Source organism: Actinia tenebrosa, unplaced genomic scaffold, assembly GCF_029948245.1.
Source record: "Actinia tenebrosa isolate PJP-AT-01 unplaced genomic scaffold, QUT_ActTen_1.0 PGA_scaffold3__52_contigs__length_22856419, whole genome shotgun sequence".
NCBI lineage: Eukaryota > Metazoa > Cnidaria > Anthozoa > Actiniaria > Actiniidae > Actinia > Actinia tenebrosa.
In genome coordinates, this window is record NW_028292580.1 from 13,424,000 (window position 1) to 13,449,690 (window position 25,691).

Sequence of the window (25,691 nt, forward strand, 5' to 3'; positions counted from 1 at the left end):
ATTAATCATTGAATAAAGGAATTAACTAAGTCAATAACTGTATGGAACATTGACACATTGACAGAAGTTATATGTATAACAGACGAATGGATGAAGTAGAATGGCAATTAAGAATGGATGGATGGATGGATGGATGGATGGATGGATGGATGGATGGATGGATGGATGGATGGATGGATGGATGGATGGATGGATGGATGGATGGATGGATGGATGGATGGATGAATGAATGAATAAATGGATGGATGGACATCTTGGGGAAAAAAGAGGAAGCAAGGAAGGAGGAAGAGAGGAAAGAAATTAAGGCGTAAGGGACAAAAAGTTACCATCGCCATCAATTATTTCAAAGCATCATGAAAATCAAGAAATATAGCTCAAAAACTTAATGACTTTAGTTGACAGTTTTAGCAAGGTAAAGATTTGTGATGATACAAAGGTCATGACGTAATAGCGTTTGAAATGCCTGCACCTACGAAAACTTAACCACGCGAAAATTGGATACGATACATGTGCTGAAACAATATAGACAGACACCGAACGATTCCTTGAATTGATCATTATCACATTTTCACTTCAAAGCGGAAGAAATAAAGTATTGGGGTTCCTCGATGTGGTTGGTTAATGTGGTGTGCAGCACGTTCGCTGCCCTAATAACGTGAATATCTGTTTCGATCGAATCAAACGTACGGTAAAGGTGGGAGAATATCATGAAACATTGTTCATTCCGCTCCTTACGCGTGCTGTTATAGACCACTGAACTGGGACATCTATTTTTTTTATTTCTATGATAAATAAAATGTGCTCTGGTCTTGCATATTTTATTTCAAATTGATATTAATTTGCAGTATTCGCCTTAGGTAGGCTCCATTCTCCTAAGGCTCTAATAGGCTCTAATCTACTCTCAATGGATTAAAGGGAAAATGCAGACTGTAGCTTGTTTTTAGTTCCTTCAAACCCAAAAGCGTGACGATGTTATAAGGTAGTGAAATCTAAGTGTCCCCAAATATTCTTTTTCTACTGACAGTAGAGGATAGTTTGTTGTGATATTTGATATCAACACTTACCTCCAAGATCGTAGGATGTGTTTGTTTTGCGAGCATTCTCCAATCTCCGATATACAACATGGATTTTGCCTCTCGAACTAGAATTCCCCCTTTCCACCTCTTCCGTATGATCAATGAAATATTCTATCCCTTCTGTAGTAAACGAACCACGCTGGAAGTACAAAGGAAAAGGCTTAATACACTTCAAAGGGTGTTTGTCTCACGGCGCAGCCCTTCCTATTGAGAAACTAAGTCCTTTACATATCAAATAAACATTTTTGAAATACTGGATTGGGAATCCCAGCAGTCAGGCTCCAGTAGAACTAACATTATGAGATTAATTGGATTAAGACAAGTAAGTCATTTGTCAAATAATTCCAAATTATTATTTAATGGACGATTTCTATACATCGACAAATGAACTTCAAAAGTGAACCAAATTTCATTCATCACAAAAAAATCAAGGACCCTTTTTTAGAGTTTTTTAGCAGGCACAACTGCTTGAGTATTGACATGCAATCATAGAATTCTTTCGAATTGACTACCAGGGGGTCAATAATTGGTAATTTTTTATTTCCGGCAAGCGGTTTTCTTTTGAATAGCTAAACCTTTGTTTTTTATTACTATAGGAAAACACAGTTTAACTGATAAGAGCTTGGCGAGTCTTTACTTGAAAGAAGAGTTTCTCGTTGCCAATTGTTGTAAGCAGTTCTATTTTAAGATATTTAGTAGTTTGGTAAGCAGTTTGGGGTGGTCGTATAACGTGACATGCCGTAAAATTCGCCGGCTATTAGGAAAGTGCCGCGAGTAAATCACCCAATGATTTTGTCACTAAACAATAAATAGACAAGTAAAACTTACTAACATCATCCCAGCACTTATAAACAAAAATCAAAGAATTTAAACATGTCTAAGGGTCCTGATAACAAAAGGTTGGGCAATTTATTGGATAGTGTGGATTTAGTGTTATTTTAGTTGTCTTATCATAAGGTGCACACTCACCAGACCCTTGCATAAGTTGAACAACACAGTTGAAAGACTATCTTCTTCTAACTGCCCATGGTAGAAGCAATGTCCTAACTCTCCACGATAAGGAATTGAAACAGAGTCATTAAAAACGTGTTCAACTTCGAGCCCCGGAGACACAAAGCTCCGATCTCGAACCAACTTGAACTTGAAAGTTCTTTCAAAGGCTGTGACATGATAATACAATAGTTCACTGTCCGGAACTCTGTTGTTGTATGATAAAAATTGCTTGCTCAGAGAATAGACCGACTGGCCGGTCTCGTTGACTCGAATAGGAACTGTTTCTCTGTATTCACTCTCAACATTATTCCAACTAAATTTGCGATCTGTAAAGTATAAAGATTTGATTAATTAATTTACCTTAGGGAAATCTCCTCGATGGCAAGAGATCAAAATGTTGAAATGTCTTCTTACCTCTATTGTGATGTCTTCTGCATAATACTCTATATTGGCTTGTGATGAGAATTGTTAGTAAGGTACACAACAGCTTCATCCTCTGGTCTCTGTACACATAAGGTTTCTATCGGCAGAATGACGGGATCACTAGTGAAGTGTAACGACACTTGGGTCACCAGGGGAACGCCTACTGCGCTTGGTCCTGCTGTCAATCACTAAAGGGCACCTTGTCTTGACACCGTGCACCTAAACACATCGGCAAGATTCACCGCTTTTGGACAAAAACCTCATATCTGAAAAAAGGAAATGTCGGTAAATGCCATTAAAAATCCTTCCACGTTTAGATGAGACTGTCCAGAAACAGTGGTGTGAGTCAGATTTAACCTGTACACGCAGACTACATCAATAGGGGATTTGCAGCACGGTGGCGGTATGGTATGTAACCAATGGATGATAAAAAGAGTTAAAGTAGACTAAAACATGAGCGTGTGTGCTCGGCGTATCTCTAGTGAATTCATATCACAAACACGATAAAATGTCCGAACGGTAATTTGGTTTACGATTTCAAGTAACCCGCGGAAAAATCAGCTTCGTTGCCGATAAAGCTTTTGATTGGATTTTGTGAAGGTAAACAAGACAAATGAGACGGCCCTCATGCCTTCGAGATAGGAGATAAGCATATACGATAAGGCAAGCAAACTGCTTGGGTCTGTTAGGGATTACAGTCATGATGATTATCAGTACTCGTTCAAAACATCACCCTTAATAACTAGAGTTGTGATATAAACGTCAAAAAGTTTTATTTTAGAGATCCATAGGTAAAATAATTCTTGCTCAGTTGTCATGCAAGGCACAAATCGTGCTCTGATAAGGATAAGCTCCAACACCAAATGAATTTAACTGAGCTGTTTTGATCAGTAAAAACAAAAATGGAGTTTGCAAAGACTAAAATAATGTCCATTCTGAATGTACCAAACTTTCTTTTCCGTCATAGGCGGCTAAAAAATCCTAGATATATATCCTAAAACCACAGAAGGTTTAATCCCGTTTTAGCTCTTGGTTTCCAAGGTATTTGATTGTCGGCTGACGCATGTAGAAACACTTGACTTATTGTCAGAAGAATAAGGATCCTTAAACGTTATATTTTGACAGCATTTGTACAAAATACTCATCGTGGTTTTTAAGGGAAGTGCGCAAAACCGGTCCAGCCAATAAGATCACAATGTCGAGAGACTTGGCAAATAAAATTATTTCGGCATGTGCACTTGATGACGTGAGCGAAGACATTGTAACATTACGGAAAGGATTGCTCGGATGGCGTGGTTGGTGCAATAGAATTTTTTTAAATAAATTGATAATTAGATTCCTTGAAGTGTTTGTTCATTGTTGTTTATTATATTTTCAATAACTGTTATCGCATTTTTAAGGAAGGGCTTGTGGCTTATCATAATCATCCGGTACTCCTCATCGTTCAGTTTTTTCAAGCAGTCATGAAATGACGGAGAAAGAAGCACTGTGCCGTCTTACAAAGATTGACATTAGTGGGCCTTTCTTAAGGGGATTTCCAGGTTATGATCAGTGTTGTCAGATAGCTTAAAATACCTAAGACAAACTAGTGTTGTCTCATTATGAAGTAAATCCTGTCATGAAATCATAATCAGTCATAAAACTATATCATTTTTAAAAAATTATATCTATTCCATGTTCGTGTACACGGACACAATGAGGTAACCGTTCTCCATGTGTTCGTGATAGTTTTGGATAGATGTAAATGATATGAGACACAAGATAACTTGAATAAATAAAGTTAGAAAGGAACACTAAACGAACTTGGTTTACAGTTACCATTGCAAAATCTTTCAGCACTTCCTAGTAGAGAACAAAGGTCAACTTCTAAGCGCTCATTTACCTTCTAGCTTCTACGTTTAGTGGATTCGTAAACTTGAAATCTAACTTTCGCAAAGTCTTAGCAACCAGCTTTCGCTTATCCTTTAAATCAAAATACGATGTATAACGGTGTTGGTTAAGCGGTCTAGGTAAAGGAATGGAACAAAATAACTCAAAGGACTAGAAAAAAAGGACATTTTTAAAAATCCAGCTTCCTAACACTCCTTGTCACTTGTGGAGCTCTCGGAGAGGAAGTACGTTTGAGGAGTTCTTGAACGGACTTTTAGTTGGAGTGTAGCCTACAAAGCGGGAGGTCTATCGTTCACTCTCAGTGACCTCACGCACTTGTTTTGACTTCTACCCGCTTCGAGTTGCTGACGCTTAAATCTCAGCAGATACGACAAGGGAGCGGACGCGTTGGCATTCCCGGCAAAGTATGCTTAAACTGAAAAAACTACAAGGAAACACGTTAAAATCAAGATACCCTGGCGTAGCTTTCGTACAGGACTCATCTCTCTGTCATTCCGTCTTCTATCAGATTTTCTAGTTGCATAATGAAATTACTAGAGATATCTATTACTGCCGGTGATATCTCGAGAAGGGAGCACTCTAACACTGATAAGGCTAAAACGATCCTTCTTGTTATCATGGCTTTGTGGTCGTCGTATTTTGATATCATTTTCAGCACAGCATATTAAAGTAAAGTATGCCAGAAATCAAACTATTAGAAATAATCGTATACCCTTGGACTTTTTGGATGTGTGTGTGTGTTTTTTTTTTAAGTTCAGGTCGGTTCGTAAGTTATGTGCGTGACAAGCCTACGGTGACGTACACGCACGCGCCAAACTTGAAGGTCTGATTCAGTTCTGTCGTCTGTCTGCGTAACCCATTCATGATAGCATGGATAGAGATTAACAGTGGTGTTTCTTATGGATGATAAGGTAACATTGTCCTATTCATTATAATATCTTTCATGGTAAATTAAGCATTTGCTCCCTCGATAACACTAGTTTATCCATGGGAGGAGTAGTGAGCTATGCTTTTCTGATGCGCTTCAAAATTTTAGAAAATGTGACCGAATAATTTTCTAATTTCAACTTTTAAATAATCATACAAATAGGGTATTTTATGTGATCTTGTATAAGATTGGACTGAGTATGCTGATATCAGCAAATGCATATGTTTATGATCAACGTTCATTATCGATCTTCGTCTACTGAGCTGAACCACATGTTCTTTATTGTCAAGTGTCCCTTGCGTGTGGCCTCTCAAAACTAAAATGTTCCCAAATAAAACCAATAGAAAATACTAATCTAGAAAAAGAAACAAGGAGAATTTCGCGTGTGACTAAGTTTCTGTACCACAAAGCTACCAAGAACATTCTAGAATCTCGATCAGTAATTTTAAAAGGTCTAATCTTACTGAACAAATTTTGAAAAGATACAATTAACAAGTGCTTGCAAAGATAAAGATAACACTAGTGCTTACTTACTCGTTTTTGTACGACAAAGCTAAAAAAAAAAACTTTTCCAAAGAAGAAGAATGCTCTCTCGGTCCTACTAATCTCAGCAATGGAAGTCCAAACTTCATAGACTTACTAAAAAAACTCGATGCTTTAAAGGATACAATTCACAACTGACACTTGAGAAGTTTGCACCATACAAAGTTACGGCGTATTTGCATCTACTACTAGCTGAATCAATTCTGTGTTTACTAGGAAAAAAGATTTCAAATCTTTCAGCCTGGAAGGAAATTGTCCAATGACATCACGCGTACTATCCGAGGTCGTATGTTCTAAAAATACCAATGAACGAACCATCAAGTTATAAAAAGCCCGCGGAAACCTCACCTTAGAATGAAAATGAAGCCCCTTTCGAAGTCTTCCTAAACTAGAATCTTCTTACTTCGATATCATAGGCATGTATGACTCAATGACTGGGAATATACGTTCAGAACTGATCAGTCAATAAAAAGATGCCGATATGATATGTTTTTCTTTGTTTTCCGGCTCTTCACAATAACACCTGTTTAAATATCATATAAAAAGCTGATCGGTATGCATGGTCTGTTACACCTCCAATCTATCTTATCTTTTTAATGGATTTCGTACAAAAGAGTGATATTGTCTTTCCTTATCGCATCTTACGATTTTTATTACCTATCGGGGTGTCTAAACTATACTAAGACCACTAGCTATACATTTGACCGCCTTGGATGTCTATATTGTGCTTGAAAAACCGGATGCAAAACAATTAAACCCGGATTATAGTGATTATAATTACCGTGAAGCATATACACCTACTTGTAAGAACGTTGTCATACGAAAATAGAACATTAGTGATTTTGTGGGATAGGAATTATATTAAAAAACAAAAGAAGATCACTGAAGCTGAACTTTTTCTCTTGTATTCCTTTCTCACTAAATTACTAATGTTCTAATATCGTATGACAACGTTCTTGCAAGTAGGCATTTTTTTTTTAGATAAATCATAAGGATGAACGAAAACAAAAGAGAAGTAGTAGTAGTAGTAGACACGAATTTCATTGTTTTCTTTTCTTTTACTTTGGCTTCTAGTCACTAATCATACGACTTTGTTTTACGGGCCAAGTCAAATCAATCCAGTATTATTGATCAGCAGCAGTAACTATTGCTGTCTGCGCGTGCCCATAGTTTGTTTATCTGAATATGTCATCGTAATGGTGGCCCTATTAATACTCCATTTACTTTTTAAAAAATTTCAGAAAAGAAAGTTCAAGCAGCCCTCAAATGCTACTATTTCTTTATCGTTTTATTCAACGCATATTTCAAATTCTTTCATTGGATTCATTTCAAAAAGAATTCAATGCTTGCCGGCATTTCTCTCAACTAGCCTTTGCCCATGCGCAAATGCTGTTCTTTGACGTCATAGTGCTCTAAAAATGAGTATAAATAAAAGTAGGTACTTCGATATCTTAAGTGTATCCCTCATCTAAAGTAGGGCGAGAGTTCACCGACGGATATGGTGGTAGGTGCTTTTTTTACATTTTTAGACGAGGCACAGAAGCGAAAAAAAAGCCGCCGATGTCACAATAATCACACACAAACAAGACCGCACTTCCTGATCAACTCCATTTAATAACATGGTTTATTGTTATTGCTGTCGTATTGGTGAGAGAAGGTAGTCCGCGGACCGCTAACGTCTGGTACGAAACTAATGACGTTTTGAATAATACTAATTCAGATTTTATCGAGACCCTGAAAAACTCCAGGTCTCACAAAAACTATGATTGAATTGTTATTTGGCGAAAAGTACTGGAATCAAGTTAGAGACCCCAAAAAGACCAAAAAATTCTGCTCACACTGTGATGCCGATCCAGGATCCGAACCTGAGACCTCAGTTCCTGTGAGAAGAGAAACAATTGGAATTGATTCAAAAGAGTCATTCATTTCTTCGTTAGCTTTCGTATTACGTTCGGGTTTTTCGTTCGTTCGTCGTGGTTCCTGTTCGTGTTTCAGTATTTGTCCGTCTGTCCGTCTGTCCGTCTGTTCTTCCTGTTCGTTTGTTATACTTCCTTCCTTCCGTTTATCGGGTCCTTCCGTTCGCTCACACGCTTGCTTTCCTCCTAGGACATCTGTCTGTCTGTTGGTCGGCCGGTCTGTCGGTCGGTCGGTCGTTCGATCTTGTTGCGTTCATGATTGATTTTTGTCGGTCTTTTCTATATATCTTCTACCGCGTTTCCCTGCATTGTGCGATTCATTTTTGCCAATTGCCTTAGTGGTTCTTTCGTTATTATCATATATAGCTTCTCGAATCCGGATTATGACAAATCTAAAATCCTATGTATCTGCTGTAATCTCTCTCTTTGTGGTCCATGTGTAAAGTATTTAAAGTAGCCCTACGGTCCCTCCACAGTTAAGCCTTGAGCTTGCGTTTGTGCTTCTGAATGTGTTGGCCTGTCACAATGAAATAAGGACTCTTGCCCTTTCGTTTATGCTTGCGTCGTTTTGCATTACCTATGCATGTAGTGTACAAGATTTTAACTTCTCAGAGTGCGCATGCGTGCCAGTGACCGCTACCTACAGATAGGCATCAACACTCAAGTGAATGCATATCAGTTGCGTGTGCTGCATCAAGAAATCAAAGAGCTAGTCTGTCAATTCTACTTCTGCTTGATCCAATAAACTTTGATTTCCACTCATCAAGGGAACCCCTGACTCTGCTTTAATCGCTCCTGGCATGAACTAAACCACAATTGACCTACAGTACTAAATTTTAATTTCTATTCTTAAGTAAAAACAAAAAACATTTCAAAACAATATTTCAATAGCATTTGTCTTTGAATTCAAGTTGTTCTACACATGCAACAGACCGAACCAATAGAAAAACAGCGAACGATAAACAAAACAAAGTTTCTAATTAATAAATACAATTAACTTTTTCCGAAGGATAAATAATCATTTTCAACACTGTCTTTCTGCTGAGATCCTTGCTGAAGACTTTTCACGCGATCAAAATTTTCCAAAATCTACTTTTTAAAATTAGTCGGCAAAAAATGCATTTTTTTTTTTTTTTTTTTTTTTTTTTTTTTTTTTGCCGGAGTTGTAAAAAGGAGAGTGTAGGTGATTGCAAAATGGGAAAAAAAAAAAAATTCGCTTTTTGGTTTGAAAACTAAAAAAAACTTTTTTTCATTTTGAGTCTTTTTATGGCTTGTGTCTGTCTTTGCTTGTATTGAAGGTGAAGTTGGAGAAACTCACCGCTGAAACGGTTCGTTACTTTATTTTAATAATTTGTATGACAATTTATCGAGGTGATAGGTTACGAACCTGCAAGTCTATGGTTTCACATAACAGTACCAAACAGCAGGAATGAACGACAGACATGAGTGGGTGTATGGATTTGTACAATGCACTGGGAAGCCTAAGCTGGAGGAAATTAAACCTTAGCAAAATCTGATAGCCATGAATTTAAAAAAATTAACCTTAAACGCATTACAAAACTTACCCTGAGGCCTTTATGTCTTTGCAAACTCTTCACCGACCTTCTCTGTGATGTGTCTAGTTGCAAAGCAAAAACATCAGGTTTTGAAGTCTGTTTATTGCAAAGCTTCAGAAAGAGCCAATAGAAAACAGTCTGTTTCAAGGCCTTGCTTTTTGATTGCGTTAATTAATAATTCGACCCCTGGGTAGAGTTAAATTATAATCTATACCCTGCTAGGAAGAAAATTGATAGCCTTTTTTTTTTTTTTTTTTGCTCGTTGCTTCTTGGTTGCGCTTTGATTTGAAATTAGAATTTTAACTTTTTGTCCCGTAAATAGCAATGCTAATGTTGGTCTATGAATCAGACATTTATAATAATGTGCAATCTCGTGAGATCGTATATTTATTTTTTCTTTTCCGTTTTAATTGTCTTTTAAAGTACAAGGTTTTTCGTGTTCTGGAAATAAAGGTACAAAATCCCCTGCTAGCTTTCTATAGTCTTATTGATAAACTTCGTATTGATTCCTGTCTTATTTATATATGACTATTCGTTCACAGGCTCGCGATATTTGCACGACATCGAGTCAACATCAATTTGGACAAATCATTCAAACCAACTCTGATCACGAAACGTTCAATTCCATTTCTGATCAAAGGATTTAATTTTGCTTTTTTTATTTTTTTTTCCTGTTGTAATTGAAAATTAGGTAGTACGTCTCGCTAAGTTTAGAGTAGGTTTACAAAACGCAGAAAAAAGCTTTCACAGATATAGAGTTTGTGCAAGTCGAGAAAAGAATCGATCCGGCCATCAGTGATCCGTGTATGATCTTTTGCATACAGTGTTTTCAAGCGGCATATGACCCAAGCAGCGAAGCAGCAAGAGCAACTCCAGAAATTTTGACAATCTTTAATTTTGCGATAACCCATTGTAGCTAATTGCTATAATAAAGATGAAAAAATTCTCACAAGGAAACGAAAACACAGTTAGAAATGGATTACACTTCCGTCAGCCAATCAGAATAAAGCGATTTGGCTGTTTCGATAAAATAAGCATTATCTGAAATTTTCAACAGGCCTTTTCAAAGCATTTTCTTTCCTTTTTGGGATTTTCGAAGAAGTTCTTTAGCTTACCCACAGCCTTTTGTGGGAATTACAAAGCTTTAAAAATAAATTAATATTTTCCTGCATACATTATTTCCAAAAAATTGGAGTTGATTAAGAAAAGCCGCCAGGTATTATGGGTCGAATCTGTGTTGTTTGTTTTTTCTTGGTATTGGGCGCTGACCGCTCGAGATATTACCCCCTTCCCTCTACCCCCTACTCCCTACCCCTACCCTCCATCCCCTACCTTCTACCTTCTACCCCCTACCCTCAACCCCTTTCCCTCCCGTTCTCTTGAGTCTCTCTCCACGCTGCTATTGAGTCATTATTTTGATTTGCTCAAGCATAGTCAATAAAGCTTTGGCAAACTGAATCAATTAATTTGAATCCCACTTACCTAAGAGATTATTCCTTGTTATTGTCTGTCTTTAGCAGACATTAAAACAATCCGGTCTATAGCAGAAGAAAAGCGTGAAGACATGTTAATTAATGGACCTCTTATATGTCATAATGACCTTATAGAAAACATGAGCGAATAATAATTAGGTGTGTCGGCAGATATTTAGACCACCACATCCGGGTCACTACTTTGTGCCATCAGTTCCAACACGTTTCCTTTCTTGAAAGACAGACCAAATAAAATCGACTATTATTAGGCTAAATTAATCCTAAGATAACTGCGGTGAAATGTTATATACATACACTACATTGGTACTTCAAAAACGCTGTTTACATGATTAACTAGGCATTAATTAGTGAAGCTCAACTCAAGCGGTAAATCAAAGAGATTTTTTGAGAAGTCAAAACTAGGCTTCACAAACATGTTTGCCAAGTAAAGCCAATACATCTATTTTCTATGCAAACAAAGTAATTTAGTTTATCACAGTTCTTATTTTAACCCCGTCTTAATTTATAATTCATAATTTGCTAAGCTTTCGGACAAATTGTCCATCTTCAATCTACTTCCATATATTTATTAGTACAGCTTTTCCATTAAAAGTCCCGAACACTGCGGCTAATAATGCACAATGCAGTATTACGTGGGCCAATTTTTTTTCATTTTTTTTTTTTTTTTTTTTTTTATAAATGAACGTCATCAGATAACTTATGGTCACTGGTGTTGCGTCGACCAGGTAATCTTTACTTGTTAACAGGTTGAGCGAATTATCCCAACTGCATCATAATCTCTTGGCGCTGGCAATCGATACGATCAGGAACTCGTTTAAAGACATTTTGTGTGGGATCAATTAAAATACTTCAACATGTACGTGAGGAAGTGCAGAAAATTTGTCTGAGAATTTTCGAGTTAGACTCCCAAATAGACTCATTCTATCAGCTTTGGCAAATGTTTTGCCATTTTAGACTACGTGTCATTATTTTAGAAATAAGCCTCTTTGTTTAAGCCTCATATCCATATGAATGTAGGCATCTATTTAGAAATAATACTCCGGGGAATGACATGTGTTCTGGAAAGCTACTGAACATTGATATAATTGGACAGTGCATGTTGGTGGTGCTCATGTATAAGCAGTGGTATAAGTGTCGCCTATAGTTGTGAAGTGCAGTATTCTTTTGCTTCCATTCGTCGTTATATACTACTGACTAGTAAGTGGTGTTGGGTACTGTCATAAGTGCTTATATGGTGGTACGTGAGTATGGATTCTTAACGTATTAGTATGTAGCGGGGGTCTTATGTCTAGACACAAAATGGGGCAAGACTCACAACAAACCACCTCTACCCGTTATATTGTTTGTCACAACCTTTTCTTACTTACATAATCAATACAACACCATGTACCAAAACAAATAAGATTAACAAAAAACATGTCGGGCGTACCCTATCACCATAAAACATAAAAGCTACCATTGCACAAAACCACTCCCAAGGCTATAAATAAAGAAACCACTAGTAATAAACCAAACATCAACACCTCGCTGGGTCATGCGACCACCATTGTAGTGACACAAGTTACTTTACTAGCCGTTCGTCGTTGAAACCTCTGCTGAGCAAGTCAACTATACCAACTGGGTTGAAAACAAAACCGCACCAATATCGATGACCCTATCGACACTATATTAGTATGCGAATATTACCAGCACCCATGTGTCATTGCACGTATTATCTAACAACCTGCGGGGGAACCTCGGAAATTCTTGGACATAAAAAAGAGATTTAAAAAGAAATCCTGAGTGATAGGTCAGTGGAATTGAAGGATTTGAAAGAAATCCAATTGCAAAGTCTTAAGCTAGGATCGTGGATCATCCTCTCCAAAATTGAGTCGAAAAGACATCTCAATGATCTGAGATACAAACGTTTCATGAAATGGCCCGTTTTGGGCGAGATGTTTATAAGAGGGATGAACAAAACTGTTTACAATCCCAACCTTTAGAGTATAGCATTGTATAAGAAAGTTTGGCGCGGCCGCCATGTTGTATGTCAAGAACCGTTCAATGTTATCGTACGTAAAATATTTCAAAAAGCACTATACATTGTTTTGCCCTTCATGATATACTCAACAACATTACTCGATTCTGATCGGAAAAGAGGAGTACAATCAAATCCCAAATTGTACTCTGTCAATTTTTTTGAGCGTATTATAAACAAAAAATCGCACAGTCTTCTCGTACAATTCGCAAATTATAGATACTCGTGATGTTTTGAAAGATCTCAAATTGGACAAGCCTAAAGACTTGTCCAATTTTGAAAACGTCCTCTCGTTCTATATCTTGATCTCGGCTTCAAAGGAAAAAGGTTTTTTAAGAAAAAACACGTAAACACCTTAACACCACATTCCGGCACTTCACAATGTCAATTGGGTGATAAAAGTAGTTTGACAATTCAAGCTAATAAAATCAAAAGAAAGGAAACAAGGAAACAAAAAATAGTTAATTTTATTCATTTATTCATTCATTCATTCAATTCCAGCGCTATCGGATAACCTCGTAAAAAAAGGTGTTTCTGTCTATTCCAAAAGGGGTTAAAGATAGGAACACGAGCTTATCGGTTCTCGATTGTAATAATCAAGTCTTCGCCTCGGCTTTTTATTAAAATTATAAGTTTCCAAACTCGATACTGATGTCTTTGTAAAATAAAGAGTTATTGTCTTGTCACGTCAAAACTAGTACAGATATTAATCAGAAACCACAAAAGATAAAGCTATATAAAATAACACAATTCTTTACATCCTAAACTCTCAGTTTCTAACAAATAAAACTTTGTAAGAAAGGATTTTGAACAATGTGTAAAATGTGCGGTAAAATTGTGAATTGAATTTAACAATAGTGAGCGGTATTGGGTGTGTTGTATTTAATATCGTGTTACGTTATCATGAATAAACTGCCTATTGTAATGGTTCCTGTGCAAGTCAAAGAATAAAGTGTTTTCAATAATTGGTCTAAGTTTTTGACAGATAAATCGCCCTTGATAAGGAAACTTGGCAGTAATCAACAAAACAAACAAAAACTCTTTGACTTGCACAAAAAAAAATTAAGTCATTATTTTGTTATTTGTAACTTTGAGAACATATCTATCATCTAGCAAGACGTATTCCAGAAGTTATACGGTCAATTACTTAAAACTCAGCGAAAACAACAAGAAAATTGAACCCGCATCAAAGTTTCAATAAAATAACTACATTTAAATTTCTATAAATTTTGAAAGTTTTCTAAACGTTTTGGTCGGAAGTGAATTTGCCAGTATGGTTTTTACATAGAATGACGTCACACATACTTTTTAACCGCTAAGCCCATGCCAAAATACCTGAACAACAAATTACTTAACTCGCACAACTAAAATATCTTAGGAGGATTAGCTGTTGTGTACAGAGAAGGGTAAATATGCTCAAGCTAACAAAAAGGTTAAATAAAGCACTCCAAGAAATAATGCATTCCTTTAAAACTGATACAAGTGAAGAGGTCATTCTAGTTTTTTACAGAAGCAATTTCCTGTGGCTTTCTTGGGTAGAAACGTTAAAACAGTAACACTGCTTTGAGTCTTAAGAGAATTTGTTTCGTTTTGCAGTGGGTCTCTATAAATGGCATAAGCCATGTTGCCTTCTTGAATATGCTAATACGAATAAGCCAGTCCATTGATTCTGCAACGACCGTACGCGGTCACATACCAAATCTATAGTACACTTACAGTGGTATCTAGCTTATCCATCGTCCTCCTAGTTAAGATCAACCGATGATTATCCGCTCCTACGATTTCCACTTCAGCCGTGCTGATGGCTCTTTACTTATTTAATCAGAGTTACTAACTCTGATTGAATCAACTAGAACCGGCGCCCCAGTTTGATATACTTCAGATGATTTCATTTAGTCGATACTAATGATGGGCGAACTATAATGATACTAACTCTCAGCTATCGTAAAACATGTCTCTCACCCTTACCTTAATTAGTCTGCTTGTAGTGGAACCAACGCCAACTCTGGTATTATAGCAAGTTATCTTCAGAATCTAACATAAACTCTATCTGGTTTTGCACATGAGCCAACTTCGTGTGGTCCTAATGAGAAACAAAGGCTATTAATTAAGGGTGACATATCCTATATATAATAAGGTACTCTTATGCAAGTGAGTTTGTTTACACATTCAATTGACTAGTGATTTGTCGATAAATATTCTTTACGAGCTGCCGAAATTGAAAAAACAATTTCAATGCTAGACAACCTGTGCAGTCAGTAAGAAAGGGTGTAATTCATTGTCCCACGCAAAATAACATGATGGTTGATTGTGCAGCAAGTACACTGATATAGCTTATTGCTTCAACCGCACATACTCAAGGTTTTTGTTGTGGTCGAAAGAATGAAATAATCGGATGGCTACTGCTGAGACGATACACAATTATACATCAGGGCTCGGTCTTACGAAGGGTGGATAGCACTATCCGATGGATAATTTCTTATCCAGTGCAGGGATATAGTGATCCAATAAATTTATCCAATGAATAATATTTGTACGTCGGATAGCGCTATCCACCCTTCGTACAACCGGTTCCCGGAACGCAACAAACAGTAAAACCTAAATATTAGCAACAATTAACAATTGTCATCAATTGTAATCATACCACAGGCATGACTCACACTACCCGGAATCTTTGGCTCTAAAGTTCTAAAACTGTCCACCTCATTTTATTGACAACTCTCCATGCAGCGGTTTGTTGGTAGACAATGCATTCCAACGAGGCTGGTAGGTACAAAATTTGAAAATTTCTTTTAAACTGACTACAGTCTGTGCAGTCGCAACCTCAATTCAAGGTTTGGTAATCAACCCGCGACCATTGAACCGACGTATCAGAAAGGGACATGACTAACAGTACGAAATATTTCGATGTATGGATTTTTTTTTTTTCTAGTACGCATTCAGTCAACAGATATGGGGATTTCGTAATCGAACACACAACAAGGTCATGAAGTACGCATCAGTCAGCTCTCGGGGTTTTTTTTCTCCTGAGAAACCCTGAAACAGCCTCTGGGCTGATCAAATTCAGGGCATGGCTCACTCACAGATTGAACCCTGAAACAGCCTCTGGGCTGATCAAATTCAGGGCATGGCTCACAGATTGAACCCTGAAACAACCCCTGAGGTGATCTAAGTCGGGGAACGGCTCACTCAAAGATCGAACCCTGAAACGACCTCTGGGGTTATCTGAGTCAGGGCAGGTCTGCCACGACTAACTCACAGATCGAACCCTGAAACAGCCTCTGGGCAGGGCACAGCTAAATCACAGATTGAATTGGTGATTGACAGAAATACCTCATTACGTTTGTTTAATTATGTAAAAACATCGTTGTTGTTTTATTTCACAACCATTTTTTGTAGGCCGCACCTCGCACTCTGCTTGTTCTTACAATTCTTTTGGTTTTCATAAAAATAGTTTTCACGGAATATCAACTAACATGACGGCCACATTTTGATTGATTGATTGATTGATTGATTGATTGATTGATTGATTGATTGATTGATTGATTGATTTTTTTTTTTTTTTTTTTTTTTTTTGTTCGATTTTCTTGAATAATTGCCAAAGCGAACTCGTTTACTTGGTAAACTGAATTAAATTACATTTTAGATCGTCATCTGTTAGCACGTACGACAGTAGTTATCAGACCAACAGCTGTAGCATTTAAAGTGTTCATGTCAAAACTTCGAATTCAGATTTTCAAAATCCCTATTGGGTTACCTGTGAAAGACGGTTAATCTCCTCCAAACGCGCGCGCGCGAGGTTTTTTCGCGCGCGCTCTACGATGTTCGTGCGCTTTCGCAAGCACGTTAGAAAATTTGAAACGGCAGTCTGAAAATAACAACACGTAAAAACAACTAGCTTATTGAGTTTTGGAGACGAAAGGGTTAACAAATCAAATTTTGAAAAATGAGTTGGGCAAAGGATGAATGGAAGCAGGAGTTGCCTCCGAAAGCACTTCAAAAAATTTGTGATATGGAGAAAGAGTATGAAAACCTTCAGAGACTACGACAACAACAAGACCTCAAGATCGACGGTTATGTTACAGCTCTGGAAAAAGGAAAGATCGATTTGGAAGAAGAAAGATCTTCAAGCGCAGTCTTGCAAAAAGAGGTACAGGAGTTGACTATAAAGGTGTCGAATCTTGAAGCAAAAGAAGAAAGATATGCAAATGAGATTAAAAATAAAGAGAAAGCAGTAGAATACGGCGAGGAACTTTTGGAAAAAGCCAGACATAAGTTAAAGGTGGAGAATGAAAAGGTAATGGAGCTGGAAAAATCTCTAGAACAGGAAAGATCAGAAGCTGAGAAATATGGTGAAAGAAGTGAAAAAATGTCAGTGGAAGTCGGGAAGTTGAAGCAAGAAAAAGCTCATATTAGCAAAGAAAATGAAAGTAAGTCGAAACGTTTTGTATTCAATTTCCTAGGCAACTTGAAGAATGCCGGATCGGAGGATTAATTTAGTTGTTCAAATCTGTTGGATTCTGCTACAACAATGACTAGAGGTACAACTGCTATTGACCTTCCACCCTCGTAGAATTGTTAAGTGGCCGATAAATGAGGTTGCCATCATTATTTATAACAATTAAAGAAGAAACGTTGAACATTAACTCACCGGTGTAGTCTTTGTTGTCGAATTAGGCATTTTAAAAAATACACAAATTTCCTCAAAGAAAAAGGATTCTTATATTTATACACTATCTATTTGTAGACTACAAGGAAAGGTTAGGTGCCCTTACCAAAGAACTACAAACACTACGCCAGATAATAAGCGAGAATGAGCAGAAAGCAATGAAAGTAGCACAAGAAAGTGAGAAAGATAACGACGAGTCCTGTCACCAAGAACCTGTCGCTATGGGCAGCCGTTCTGATGCGCATGCATTTTTGGATATTCTGAAAAAGGAAAATAGGACCTTGCTAAGAGACCTTGAACAACTCAAGCTACAACGAGAACAAATGAAAAGTATTATCGAGGAAAAGACGAACGAGATCGAGAGAAGTGCTACAAAAGTTGCTGAAATGAGAATTGAAGTGCAAGATTTGAGGAGAGAGTTGAAGACCAGCAAAGGAAAAGTCAGCAAACTGGAAGGAACTGTTGAAAGTCGAGATAGAGAATTAGGCAATCTTAAGGAGAAGGTGGCCAAATACAAGGTAAACGAAGAACGAATGAAAAATGAAATAAAGACATTGACCTGGAAGAATCAACTCGAAGCTCAAAACAAACACGATGAATTAGTTGAACAAAGTAAGCGCTTGGAGACAGCAGACGTTGAAAAAGGACGGCGGCCAAGTGATAGTGAGAACCACGCCGAAGAAAGTAAGGTAGCAGCCATGGAGGATAAAATTTGCCAGCTTTCCAAAGAAAATGAAAGCTTACACGAACAACTTAGATGTCTTAGGGAAATCAACAGCGCGCTCGCTGAGAACGCTCAAGAGAAAGACAACAGACTGAAGTTGTATTACAATGAGAAACACGACGAAATCAAGAAAGAAGAAGCTAGACTCGAAAGAGTTGAAAATTTGCTCTTAGAAAATGGAAGGCTGAAAGAAAGAGTACGAGAACTCGAAAATGAAGAAAGAACGTCTTCAGCTAGCGTAAACGTGTGTGCCAGATGTAAGCAAGAAATGATGCCAAATGACGACAACTCAAGCCAAAAGAATTCTGGTGCCGACAAAAAAGAGAGAACATTAGGGAGCGAAGATGGCGCTGACGAGAAAATGGTGACTTGTAAAGATGTGGTATCAACGCCTGAGGAAGTTGATGGTACAACTAATGAAGCGATGGTAAGTCCAATCAAATTGTGTATTTTTTAAAATTTACTATGATATACAGAAGCTTCAAACATGTGTAATCAGGCAACTGAAGAAATGATGAACACAGGCCTAGGAGTCGGACATAGCTTTAGAAAGCTTACGATAATTGTTTAGTTTTATTTACCAAGGTATTTATCATGCGCAACAATCTTGTGGAAAACTAGCGATATTTCCGACGAATTTCCATTTTCCATTGCTGATGCGCAACAGTCGACGCTTTTAAAGCCCAAAGCGTTTTTGTATGCAAAGCGCTTCGGTCATATTTTTTTATCTTGGATGTACCAAAGCGTCAATCACAACGACGACTGTAAGCTAATTAAGATCATATGAAACCCTATTCTACATTGTGGTTAATGCGTAGTGTATAATCTTATTATTTCACATGAATGCAGACTGACAATATGGAAGTTGACGAAGGCCTTCAGGTGAATGGCAAATCTTTGCAAACTGCTGCAGGTGTTGACAAGGAGCAAGTGACGTATCTTGAGCATCGCTATCAAGGTCTTAATAAGGATGCAGAGGATGATGATATTGACGTTATTTCCTGTGCTACCACAGAACACAACAGCAGTCTCCAACACAAAATCCTACAAGTACTTTTAAGTCTTAGTACAATACAGATGGAGCATGAGATGGTTCTAAGAGGTGTCAACAAGTGTTATAGTACTGTGAAAAGGATCAAACAAGTCTTAAACAGCCAGGTCTCTGACACAGAAAACCAAGACAGCATGTCTAAGCTATATTTCGATGTTGATTGCCTCTTCAGCCAATTGAACTCTGCAAAGGCCATTGGGCAGCGATGTACAACAAGTGTCAAGTCTCAGATAGATTCTATTGCTGGATACCTGGAAAAAATCAAAGAAATAGATAGAGACGTTCACGATGACCTGAAAGGTAGTCGCTCGCCTGAACGTGAGCTATCCTGGGATAATTTTGAATCAGAGCGTGCCTTCCAGACGTTCAAAGAAGCCACTGTGGATCCATTGGTAAAACAAATCGAGGACGAAGTGGAGGACACCTTAGCCAAAGATTGCATGAGCAATCTGCAAGCTACAACCAGCAAACAGAATGACTTGAGAAAGGGATCCCAAACAAATAAACAGATGAACCCAATTGACCGCCCTGATTCGGCTGAGCCTGAATGCAAGCCTCATGTGACAGAAAATGCACTAGAATTCGATGACTTTGTTGATGTCTTTAGAAACCTAATGGAAGAAAGTAATGATCTTTTGTCTGAACGGATGGAATCACTGCTTCAACATTTTGAAACCAATATGTTGAAGAACATCGCTGAAATACAAAAGGAAAGACAAAACAAACAGAAGTTTCCAAAGTCTGCTGAAAACAGTAGCAGAGAAGAAGATGACACTGCTGTAGTTAACCCAGGCAAGGAAGAGAAACACATTTTTGAAGAACTGGAGCTGATGAAGAAGAAGATTTGTGGAGTCCAGAAATTAGTCAAACACCTGATGTCATCCATCGAATTGACAAAACAAGAAAAAGAGGAGACACACTCTCACATTGATATTTTAACAACCCAGATGAGGAACATGAGTTCGCATCATGACATGCGCTATACAGAACTAGAAAGAACCTTGAGGACTGCATCAGAACGAGAATTGACACTCCAACGTCAGATCAACGACTTGCAGACAGCAAAGGAAGACATGAGCTGTAATTATAAGGAAAGCTTAGACAATCTGAGACAGAAGGAACAAGAACTCGCCAAACTCTTACAAGAAATCAGAAACATCCAAGCAAAGAGTAAAGAAAACGAACAGAAACTGAAGAATAAAATCGAGGTACTGCAAGGCGAGAAGACATGTGTTTGGCATGACTACATGGAAGCATCCAAGGAAGCTCGAGAAAGGAAGAATGAGATAGAATCCTTGGTTGCCAAAATGAAGAAAACTGAGGTGTCACTCATGTCCTTGTTTAACACCATTGGGAACATTGATGACTTTTTACAGCGTGCTAAGGAAATGAACTTATTTCAATGAATGAATGCTTGCCTCCGGTCATGTTGTTGTTTTTGTTCGTGTGCACCACCGCTGATAGTACATTTATCAGCTACCTTTGGACTATTGATTGTAAGTAAGGCGGTGGTGCTTTAGTAAATTAATATAACTTGTTTATATTTAGGCCAATTTATGCATTTTTAGCTAGAGTCCTAGCCTGTAAGAACTACTTTTTGGGATCGTTTAGCTGGTCATAAGAATTACTGTTATAAGCAGCCATTTTGCATGTGGCATTAATTTGTATAATTTAAGTTCTGAGTCCAGGATTGAATTTTAATAAAAACATTGTAGTACACGTTTCGGCTACTCAACCCTTCTTCTTAGTATTCACAAATTTTCCTCCTCTTCTTTTTCTCATTTAATTTTTTGAAGCTACACAGACCCAGTAGTGTATTTCCATATTTTTTCATGTGTCATTCCCTTGATTATTATTACTATAGTATTATTAATTATATTATTATATTAGTTTGCAAATAATGCTCAAGAGTACAACTACTGAACGAGATTCAAGCAAAGAATCGTATAACACACGGCAAGTGAGTGACAAATGGGCTAAAATTATCACGTGATTGAAATTTGTAACGTGATCGTCTCCCGAGACGTTAGTAGTAGGGTATGCAAGCAAATGTAGTTTTAAAGCAGTTCTAAATATATGTGGAGTGAAATCCCAGATAGATTATGACTATACACGACTTTCAAAAATGGTCACCAAACTCGGTTGGGACTAGAGACAATTGAACGGAAGCGAGGTAAGTAAGATCTCATTAGTAAACAAAGTCTACTCAGTACAATATATTGTGTCAAAGTCATGCACCCTTACTTCAAAAGACGCTTAAAAGAGATGAATGATTTTGACACTAAATATCGTACTGAGTAGACTTTGTTTGCTAATGAGACCTTACTTACCTCGCTTCCATTCAATTGTCCCTAGTCCCAACCGAGTTTTGCGGCCATTTTTGAAAGTCGTGTATAGATTATACTTTGGACCAGAGTTAACAGTTAGAACATTTTTTGTGATATAAACATTTCATAGTCTCCGATTTTGCTCAATGCTCCTCGCATATGGATAGCGTACGACCATTGGGGACGAGATAATACATATTATTTTAACTAAAAGATCAAAGTGTTATGTCAAAGTGTTACCCCTCATCGAGTGATAATTATTGACAAGTGTCCAGTGTTTTGTTATCGGATATAGTCCATTATTAATAAGCAGTATTTAATGTGCGTTCGTATCTTGCTGTTCATTTATCACCTCTGAATTTAATAAAAAAGTTCAGCCAGTCAAGGGTCTTACCGAGATTCGTAAAATAATTCACATTGCTGGTCGTTTTAACGTCCTTAGAGCCAAGGAATGTTATCGTGCATCTAGATTTTGGAAAACCGTGATTTTTACTAATTTGTAGCTTCGTTAGACTTCAGATTTTATGTATAGGAATGTAGTTATACTACTCACAATGGCATACATTTTTATACATTTTAGAAGCAAAAATTTAACTTATATTTATTAGCCGGCAAATGAATCGAAGTTCAGTAATAAGGGAGACGTACAAGACAGAAATGATGAAGGAAAAGTCTTTTTTAGCCTTAAATCATTCAAAGAAATAGCATACTAGAAAAGAAAGCAGAATAGAAATTCACTTACAGCTTTAACTTAATTGATAAATGTTTGTTTTTAACTCCTGCGGTACTAGGGTTATTTCGGTTTTGCATTACACCAGACGGTGGTAATAACGCTAACTTTCTTACCTTTTAATACAAGAGGTACTTTGCTTTGGACTTTCAACCTTAATGGTATTGCAGTTTTTGTTCAGTCTATAACGTGTTGACGAGTTCAGTATTTGCTCATCGATCAAGACATGATATTCTACTATCTTTTCACATTGTCGCAAACAATGTGACCCTTTTTAAACATCGAACACCTCACTGAATTCCGGGCGCATTTTTCACGTAGTTGGAATATTTCGGAATTGCATTCAAAACAGAACGGCTATTCAGATTTACAACGATAATAGGCTTAATTAACTAATTGACGATGTCAAACGACTATAGGAAAGTGAATTTTGTATATGTGTGCTATCCAAACACATTTCTTGTGTCACGCCGGACATCACAATAACATTGCACGGTTCAATTACAGAAAGGACAGAGTGCGGTAGGCATGGGGTTCGTTGAAATGGTTTTCCTTTGTTTCCTTGCGCGTCAATCACCAAGCTTATATACGGTACTGCCACAGTACGACTAAAAATTTGCCGTACGGCGTTTTCCACTCTAACGAAATCTATGCACAGTAACCCTTTGTTCTGATACGAACTGTAGTGACAACGAATTAAAAATCAACCACACCCTAAATCCATTGTTTGATGTAGATTCTTAAATTCTTCGGAAAACCCAGATTCTTAAAGCCGGGGGCGGAATTGATATCAACAGGGGAGAACGGGGCTGAATTATAAACCCGGGATAGGTTTTTAATTACACGGATATATTGTAAGCACTCTATTTCCAAAAGAACAAAGCAACAGTAATCTACTTCTCTGAATTCAATATAATTTAGTATTTCGTGTTTTGCATCGAAACAATGGAATTTAGGGCTTAGTTGATATTTGAAACCAGTTCAAACGCACGGGCTCGGTTTTGCATTAGAATTCAAGACCGAGGACCGCGGGTAGCGTTTGAACCTTTATTTAAAACACAGCGACCAGAAAACAAACATCTGCATTTGCCTCAAACTCGTTTCCAGAGGGAATAACAGTTCACTTTTCATCGTACTTCCCATTTAGAGTTTTCCATTTTTTTCTATTTCGAAACGAATCCAGTATCGTGTCGCAGGCCTTATCCTTGTAATCAGTTCTCCGTGTGTCACTTTCTTCTTGTGATCTCAACCGCTGCAGTTGAGTTGGCAGCAACTTCCCAGAACCATTCCTTCTAGAGAAATAACAGTTGTCTCTGAATTTCACTTATTCAAAAAGATATGCTCTGTCGCCTAAAAATACCACTTGTATAAAATGCCTAACATTGCCAATGTGTTTGGCTTGCGTGTAAGGGCGTATCCCGAAATAGACATTAATTTGACTTGTTTATGAACCTAGCGACACACCCATTGCTCTCTCTTTTGTGTTTCAGCGGATATTGAAATCCTCTGTCGTTGATAATAAATCTAGTATAATAATAAGTTCAGAGTCATAGAAAAGGATGTACTCTGCTGTTATCATTCCCTAGACAATAGAAAGGAATACTGTGGTTTTTCTTGACATAGTTGTCGGTCAATTGATAATAGAGAAAATGGCCTGTTGTTTCCCGAGGTTTTCAATGACAAAAACAGCACTAGTTTTTTGTGGTGTTATATATTCAAAAAATATATATGAAGCTTTTAATTCTTAGAAACTCGACACAAGTTACAGAATTAATGAATCAGTTAATCGACCATTTGTTCAATATGTTTATACAACTGTTTTTAAAATATTAAATTGAATTATTGTAAATGCGTCACTCAGATGTTTGGAATGAACGTTAGATAATTGCTACGAGATCGTCTGGCAGACAAGAAAAAAAACATAAAGAAATCACAAAGAAGTGTTTATCAAGCAACGGGACCTCAGTAAAGCCGTAATTTAAAACTCCAAGTTTCAAGCTTAATTCTATGAAGGTTATCGAATTGCTATGGTAACTTCTGTGACGTTTCCATGGTATCGATCCACAGGCAACAGGGGGGAAATAATTAGAAATATAAATGGAATTAAAGAGGATTGGCTGAGGAGATATCGCTTCATTCCGGAACGAAGGACTCTACAGTCGCCAAGACGAGAAATTCCTTATCTAAGATTATATTATGAAGCAGTGTTGCTTTGGTTGCAGAGCGTTGCTATGGTTGTTTAGCCGGCGTTGCTATGGTATTATGACCCAAGCGACTGGATGACAGCAAACTGTGCCTCGTTCCATTTACATTTACGTCAAAAAACTGAGTTGAACAGTGTGATCCATCAACAGTTCACCCCGACTCTTAGTCGACTAAGTCAACATTAGAGAATGTACTGCACTGTACATGTATTCAAATGAAAAGCAAAAAATTCTCACCCCACCCCCATAGTTAAATCCCTGGATTTTGGAAAACCTTATTTCGTAATTCGGAGTGGTTTATCAAGCAAAATATTGTAATATGATTAGTTTTAGACTAAAAACTGCCGTCTTTTACTACTCGGAACAATTTCTACACTAGTCTTGGAAATCATTGATCCGTACTTACTTTCAATTTCATACACGTTAAATTAGCAAGTACATCATCTTATTTATATCACTGGGAGAAAGTATATCATCTCATTCATATCACTGATAGACAGGAGGGAGACGGGGGTTGGTAAACATGAAAACGAGACTAGTAGTCATGTCCGAATGTGTATGACATTGCTATTGAGGTTTTGCACCATATGGCAGCCATCACGGGAGACAGGATAAATTGAATCTGGTCTAATCTGATTTACATTAGATAGGATTCAGTTTCCCAGGGGAAAAAGCTATTGTTGTGCCTCCTGTCATGGCTCCTGTCATGCCTCCTGCCATCACGTGATGGTGCAAAGCCTCTATTGAAGTTATGCTGTGTTGTGCTCATTTTCATATTTTCCTAGATAACTAGGAAGACGAAAGAAAATTTGAACGATAATAAATATGCATAAGACACTAAGAGGCTAAAACTTGTTTCTTTTCACTCATTTTTAACTTTTAGGACGACGTACTTCGTAATCATGTTTATCACCACCAGTTCCTACGCTTGTATGAGAGATATAAAGCATAGTCTAGTTATTAAGAGCGGCCGTCTGTAACTGCCGCCTTAGGTGTGTAAAATGATAAAAATCAAAATCCCTCAAACTCTGTCAAAATATAGGTCTTAGGGAACTATTTCAAGAAAAAAAGGTCTAAGTTTCATTGGATTTATATTTTTTGCAAACGGCGACAAATTTGATTTCATGGCTCGGAGGGAGAGTTTACCGTGG

General features: G+C 37.4%; 2 protein-coding genes and 1 long non-coding RNA gene across 3 annotated transcripts in view; 2 read left to right on the forward strand and 1 right to left on the reverse strand.

The window, feature by feature from the left end:
- The window catches only part of LOC116296158 (A disintegrin and metalloproteinase with thrombospondin motifs 9), a 35,330-nt gene extending 32,716 nt beyond the window's left edge, over positions 1–2,614 (reverse strand). Inside the window, exons 1-3 of the mRNA XM_089035603.1 lie at positions 2,484–2,614; positions 2,046–2,395; positions 1,065–1,215 (exon numbers count right to left, since the gene is read on the reverse strand). Of these exons, the coding sequence (XP_088891729.1) occupies positions 1,065–1,215; positions 2,046–2,395; positions 2,484–2,562 (580 nt within the window). The 5' untranslated portion in view covers positions 2,563–2,614. The remainder of the gene's footprint in view (positions 1–1,064; positions 1,216–2,045; positions 2,396–2,483) is intronic.
- A 119-nt stretch (positions 2,615–2,733) lies between these two features.
- LOC148908698 (uncharacterized) overlaps positions 2,734–25,691 on the forward strand; it is a 55,158-nt gene continuing 32,200 nt past the window's right edge. The window contains exons 1-2 of the long non-coding RNA XR_016120795.1: positions 2,734–2,900; positions 15,485–15,601. This is a non-coding gene — a long non-coding RNA (uncharacterized LOC148908698). The remainder of the gene's footprint in view (positions 2,901–15,484; positions 15,602–25,691) is intronic.
- LOC116296162 (uncharacterized) lies at positions 16,405–20,991 on the forward strand. The gene is made up of 3 exons (XM_031704131.2): positions 16,405–17,265; positions 17,583–18,655; positions 19,078–20,991. The coding sequence occupies exons 1-3, from the start codon at positions 16,782–16,784 to the stop codon at positions 20,683–20,685; spliced, it is 3,165 nt and encodes a 1,054-aa protein (XP_031559991.1). The 5' UTR covers positions 16,405–16,781; the 3' UTR covers positions 20,686–20,991.